The 6,855-nt window shown below is 23.2% G+C and overlaps 1 protein-coding gene across 2 annotated transcripts; it reads right to left on the reverse strand.

Annotated features, from left to right (window-relative positions):
- Window positions 1-2,143: 2,143 nt before the first annotated feature.
- Window positions 2,144-6,540, reverse strand: LOC101509941 (uncharacterized). Of its 2 annotated transcripts, XM_027333644.2 has the most exons (9): window positions 6,361-6,522; window positions 5,729-6,144; window positions 5,559-5,631; window positions 5,157-5,237; window positions 4,834-4,897; window positions 4,606-4,693; window positions 4,456-4,476; window positions 4,137-4,221; window positions 2,144-2,462 (listed from the first exon to the last, which is right to left on the reverse strand). In XM_027333644.2, exons 1-9 carry the CDS (start codon window positions 6,376-6,378, stop codon window positions 2,433-2,435), a joined length of 876 nt encoding a protein of 291 aa, XP_027189445.1. In that variant the 5' UTR covers window positions 6,379-6,522; the 3' UTR covers window positions 2,144-2,432. The 2 variants fall into 2 exon arrangements, with proteins under 2 accessions (XP_027189445.1, XP_004497807.1); XM_004497750.4 differs by lacking the exon at window positions 4,456-4,476 and having other exon boundaries at window positions 6,466-6,540.
- Window positions 6,541-6,855: the final 315 nt, after the last annotated feature.

The raw sequence follows: 6,855 nt of genomic DNA on the forward strand, positions 1-6,855 counted from the left end.
TCCATGTTAAAATTGTCAGTTACACTAAGATTTCAAGATAATATTTACTTTTATTATAATTTTTTTTAATTTATTATTTTGATTGGAGCATTAACGACCATTCTTTAATAGAACAATGGTGCAAGGGGCAACCAAGAGGCAAGCACAATTAAAAATAAATAATTAATATTATTATATTATATATAAAAATTAAAAATAACATTTGAGGCAAATTTTTTTACTTTAACTCCATTTAATAATTTTTAAAATGCTTTTCACTTAATATAGAATTTAAGATTTTAATAACTCATTCATTCTCTGGTAAGAAAAGTTTTCTTTGTATTTTTAGTATAAAAAATTTAAAGTGAAAGAATAATATCCGGTCTAAAGTAGAAAAAATTCATAATTTAAAATATAATAATTTAATAAATTTATTATTTTAATTTTGATACAATTAAATAATTATTATATTCTATAACAATAATAAAATTCTTAAGAACCACAAATGTATTTTTTATTCAAGAAATAATTATGTTAGGTATTTTTAGTAAAAAAAAAAAAAACTAGTCCTTTAATAATATAAATTTCATTACAAATAATTTATAAAACCGTGATATTTATTTATTTTTGACTAAGTAAAATCATGATATTGATCAATAAGAAAACCGAGACTATTTACTGGCATTTCGAACATATTAACTTGTAATCAATATTTAGTCACAATATATGTATAAAGTACGTTAATAATACTACCATTTAACATATTTTTAGCACCTACATTAAAAATATATAAAATATAATATATACATATTCACCGTAGTCCAACTCTATGGATATCATTTTTGATCGATTTTCATTTTTAGTGTCGACCCTTTTGAACACCAACAACTTTCAATACGTTAATCACATATATGTAGAAAAAACAACGTTATACGTGTTAAAAAAAAATTATAAATAAATCAACAAATCTATTAAATAATCAGTATCGTATGTAGAAGTAAAGAGGTAAATAGCATGAGAGACATTCTTCTCACTCACCGATTTAATCTGTGTAGTATATTAAATATTGGATTTGTATGCATGCATGTCTAGTGGTCCTATAAGAAGAATCAACATCTGAAACAATTGTGAAATTGGTAACAACAAAAACCTTACCTTTTTTAATCTATATAGAAAATAATACATGTTAATATATTATTTCTATCAAATATTATTTTAGAGGACTAAATTTTTAGCGTGAATTTTTAAAATAATATATGTTAAATATAATATCTCTAACAAAAAAAATTTAGTGTGAATCTTTAATTTTAAAACTGCATCTCTTACTCAAAAAATAAATTCAGTGTTGCAAAACATAACTGAAGAATTAAAGGCACGAGTATATAATAATATGTAAATGTCTAAGAACAAAAATTAATATTTGTTGTACATGGCATCATATTTGCACTTGCATACATACACAAATAAAATAAAATGTCTCGGGTTCGAAACCAAGATCTAGTAAGTTAATTATAGTGAAATTAAAAAATATTTTAGAGGTATCGAATTTTTAAAATTTTAATTGATAAATTAAATTTAGTAGTTTATTGTATATTAAAATTTTAGACTGTAAAGTTGCGATATAAATACATAAATTTTTTGCAAACACCGCCGATAAACAACATGTTGATTTGGTTCAGTTCAATCAGGTAAACATAATAAAAATTAACATACTTAATTTAAAAATATAAAATTTTATTTTTCAAATACTAATTTTTTATACTATTAAAATAATTACGTAAACACTTTTTAAGCTACAATGAGAAAAATAACATGTAAATGATTAAAAAATTCTTAAATGCAACATATATTTAAGATAACACTTCTGATATAGTCTAATGATATTATTCAGAAATCAATGGTCAATTTTAAATAAAGTAAAATCATACTCAAATCATTGAATTTATTTAAATTTACCATATCATTAGTTTATTTTTATATCTTAAATGAAGCTCAAAACACATACAATTTAAATTTAAATTTAAACATATAGTGTTTTTTTTAATTAATATTTTTTGTAATTATTGTATATATTATAGCGATGTGCAAAAAACAATGAATTTTTTCCTATAATATACAGTTAATTAAGATTATTAATATATAGTGTTTTTTGCTGGTAAAATACTTCAAATTTCCTATAAAAACAAAATACTATTTAACATTTATTGGTAGTTTAAGAGTTTGGATTTTCTCCACTTCTTATCTTATCTATTACCAAAGCTTTTTGAGGTTATAAAATACAATAATCTAATATTTAGTAAGTCTAATTATTTTTATACATATCAAAACAGTAATATAGTAGAGAAAAGAAATAAGAGAATTTTGACTAGTAGTTTAGTAGACGATATGTTTGGACATCCCTTCAAAAGTTTCGCATGTTTTTTTTTGTGAGCATCCTTAATTACATCATGTAATTAAGAGGAAGCATGTGTGAAGCCCCACAACTGCACATATTAGAAATATAGTTAATTGATGGGATTCATAATTTGAATGGTAATAAAAATAAGAAATGGACAAGCTATATGCACCTTCTTACATATTACGAACTATGGTCAAAAAATATTAAAAAAATTAGTGGTGGCGATTTTATTCAATTTATCTAACTATAAATTCGTCTAACTTATTTATTATACAATAAAATTCTTAATAAATTAGATATAATTTATCTGTTTATATGAATAAATCCAATTCATTCAACCTTTTTAAAAAGTCAATGTATCACATATTTCTTTTAAATAAAATTAAGTAGATTATAATTATTTATTTATTTTTTAAAATAGCCCGTTTAAGAAACTCTTTATTTGTTTTGTTGTTTTGGAAAGAACATGTTTTTTTGTTTATTAGGAAAGAAAAATATATTTTTTTTCTTAATGTTCAAAAAAATTTCTATAATCATTTTAAATAAAGTTTTTTATATTATTTTCAAAAACAGTATTTTATTATTTTAAAAGCAATAATTATCCTAAAGTAATTTTTTATTATTTTGGAAAACTGTTTTTCATTAATTTTAAAATAAGTAATTTCAATTTAATAATAGTGGGGTCCATAGACGGCCCACCGCCGGAGCTTCCCCACCAACCTACACCGTGATTGTCGATCCCTGTTGTTAGATGCCGTGGAGGTCGTCAATGCTCTACCGTTTGTCACTTTAGTGATCACTACCGACCACCATCAACCGTCACCACAATAATTGAATTAACAATATATAAATTATTTATTTATAAAATAATAAAATATATTTTTATCAAAAAGTAAAATTTTTAAATAATAAAATAATATTTTCTTTTCGAAACAAAAATAGTTTTTAAAATTATAAAATTTGTTTAAAAAATAATCTACTTATAAAAATAAAATACTGTTTTCTAAAATAAGAAAAAAAAAGTTTTTTTAAATATTTAAAAAAATATTTTTGGTAAAAAAAACATTTTTTAGAATTATAAATAAAATTATTTTTTGAAATAACAAAAAATTATTACTGCAAATATACCATTTATTAGAATGTTAAAAAAGTTATTAGACAGATTGAATAAATATCATTAAAATATGATTTAGATTGTGTTTTATGTTTACCGGATGGATTGAATTGGATAATTTTTTATTAAAATGGAACTTAATAGATTAATAAATTCTTTCCAATCTATCAATTAGTACTCAAACTTAATAGTTTCGTCCACAGCGATTTGCAAAAAACAATGAATTTTTTTCATTCTAAAATAGTCAATGTTAATAGTTAATTAATAATTTTTTTGTCACTCTAATTCTCTCAAACCATCTTTTGATTGTTTTAAATTTATAAAATATTATTTGGATTGTTGAGATCATCACTAGTCGTATGATATAAAAATAATTAATACTTATTTAGAGTTGAGTCTTCTACTTCATAAGGCTATTAGATTTAAAAAATAAAATCTTCAACTTCTTTAAATCTAATACTCTCTAAACTATTGTAGTGGATCCAAACACTTAACAACATAGATGAACAAAATTATTAACCTGAGTGATAAGTATATAAGCAATAATCAATTGAAAGTCAAATTGTTCTACATTGAAGCACTAATTAATTAGTTGAATAAGCTAGATAACAAAAGTAAAGTAAATACTAAATAGTATGAACATACCTCAACATTCTTTAATTCAAACTCTGGGGTATGAGCAAGACATTCATTTCCAAATGTATCGCAGGGTCCACTAGCTCCGGTTAACCTTTTCAAGGAAATATTCAAGACAAGTGAGACGATCCAATTTAATTGGTGGTAATTAAAAATCACAATTATGAATTTTATTTATATACACGGTAAATCTATAAAAAAAAATTATAATATCATTCAATTATAATAATTTAATGATTATAAACAGTTTGATTGTAATTATAATTAACTTTAAATGCACACAAATAATATAGTTATAATGTGTTTATCATAATGTAAAATATCTTACCTATATAGGTTGTAGAAATTCCTGTCAAATCATGTAAAGAACTCACTTTATAGAATAATTTGAGTAATATATATAAACTATTAATTTATAAATTAATGATTGATATTAAGTCTATTCACATAAAAAAAGTGTAACTATTGAAATACTTACAAGTCCCCATCTAAGTATAAAGCAAAACCACCACCTCCACCAAGTGCAAGTGAGTCATTGGAACATAAGTAATAGTACCGATTGGCACCTAGAATTAAACAACCACTAGTTAAAAGAAAATCAAAAAGAAAAATATGTTCATATATTTAATATAATTAAATGTTGAAATAATTATCTTAATTATCCAATTGATTTATAAAAAAAAAAAAAATCAATTAAAACCCTTACCAGTAGGTCGAAAAATCGTTGGTTGACCATAAACGTTGGTAAACACAAAAGTTTGGTATGTCCCCTGTTACAAACACAAGAAAACCATATACTTCAAGTTTCTTAATATATAGACATTAAGTTCGTGTAAAAAATAGTAAAGTATAAAAAGAAAAAAAATTTGGTTCTTCTATAGTAGTGAATAAATTAATTATTAATATTATAATAATTTACTTAATTAATTATGTACATACATATAATATCAATAATTAATTTATTTATTAACAATTGATATATCATTCACTTTAAAAAAATTTAACCTTTACAATAATAAATTCACGTACTTGATATTTAGGGTTTGTTGTAGGTCTCAAGGGACAATCAAGCAACCCACCAAACACAGCTCCTTGCATATCTCCAACAATCTATATTTTGTGGAATAAATAAATAAATACACTGTAAAAAAATAATATTGCATATTTTCACATTTTGAGTTAATTATTTTTGAGAAAGGTAAATATGACTGTTCATATTTAAAAAATTAATATTGCATCTTGTATTTACTCTAAAATTCTCTTTTAATTAAAAAAAAATAGTAACAAACAGATGAAAATATTCCATTTTTTTAAAAGTGTAACAAATTGACCTTAAATCTTTTTTTTTTTTTAGAAGAAATTGACCTTAAATCTCGAATATGCACCATAATAATATAGGATAATAATTTTGGGTCATAAAGATGAACTTACTAGCAAAGCAGGACCGTTTAGTTGAGCACTCTTGCGAATAAGTGTACGAAGTGATATTCCATCTTTCAATGTACTGCTCCACATTCAAACAACAAAAATATGTCAAATTAATATTTCAATTTAAAAAGCAAAATTATTTCAATGCACAAATATAGAAAAAATTAAATTACCTATAAAGTAAGACCCTCTTACACCCTTTTACAATGTTAGGGAGGCATGATTCAAAAAAATCATTCAGCTCATGAGAAATAAAACAAGAATCATCAATGAGATTGATTGGAGGATTCTTTATAGTGTCCTCTTTTTCATAATTTACTTCTTCAAAAACTTTAGAATCGTTACCACTCCTTCTAGAGGCATGATCTTCATCAATAATTTTATCTTTCAATATATTATTGTTATCCATGGGACTAACATCAACATATTTATCCAATAAAATATTGGTATCCCAATAATTTTTTTTATGTTTAAATTTCGCAATAACTTTTTGAAGATTGGTTGGCTTGGATGCACCAAAGTTAACCAAAGTAATGATGTAAGATACATATGCAAGCAAAGTTTTACCCTTTTTAGAGTTGGGTTCAACCTACACACACACAAAAAAAAATATGTCAAAGATTAATTATAAAAGTTAATGGAAAAATATAGTGATCATTATATATGTTAATCGAATGGCAACCAATAAAGATTTAATTTTTCTTGTGATTAAGACAACCAAAATCATCAAATAGAAGTTAAACAAAGAGTGAAAAACTCCTATTTGTAAGTGTTAGGGTATAATAAATTTTAAAATTTGACTTACTTGGAACTGAGACACCATCCTTTATCTTAAATTTTATTCACTAAAAAGAAAACCACCCCTCTTTGTTTCAAAAGAAAGTGGAAGAAAAAAAAGAAGAAACATAACCTGAGGACGAGAGGGAAGGGAGTTGAGAGAGTTGGAGAAGAGACGAGAAAACTTTTGTACTTTCAAAGTATACATTTTTTGTTTGAAAGAATTGACTATTGATATGAGAGTTTGATTTTGAATATATATAAATGAAATTACTAAATTGAAAGAATAAATAAAATATATATTAAATAAAAAAATAAAGTAGAGAAGGACCGATTATTCGTACAATTGCTTAGATAAGGTATTTTCTTTTTCTTCATTAGATAAGGTAATATCTACATATATATATATATTGTACTTCTCTATTGATATATTTTATAAAAGTTATAAATGGATAAGAATTGAAAAAATCATATGTGTATAGATTTGGTAGATCTAACAATTAAATTAAATAATATCAATTAT

Source organism: Cicer arietinum, chromosome 4 (genome assembly GCF_000331145.2).
Source record: "Cicer arietinum cultivar CDC Frontier isolate Library 1 chromosome 4, Cicar.CDCFrontier_v2.0, whole genome shotgun sequence".
NCBI classification, from domain to species: Eukaryota; Viridiplantae; Streptophyta; class Magnoliopsida; order Fabales; family Fabaceae; genus Cicer; species Cicer arietinum.

Coding starts and splice junctions, on each gene's coding strand:
- LOC101509941 (XM_004497750.4), bottom strand. CDS start 6,540: ATGTATACTTTGAAAGTACAAAAGTTTTCTCGTCTCTTCTCCAACTCT. Junction 6,145..6,465: donor CCCTTCCCTCTCGTCCTCAG/GTTATGTTTCTT, acceptor GTGTGTGTGTAG/GTTGAACCCAACTCTAAAAA. Junction 4,222..4,605: donor TTATACTTAGATGGGGACTT/GTAAGTATTTCA, acceptor TTCCTTGAAAAG/GTTAACCGGAGCTAGTGGAC.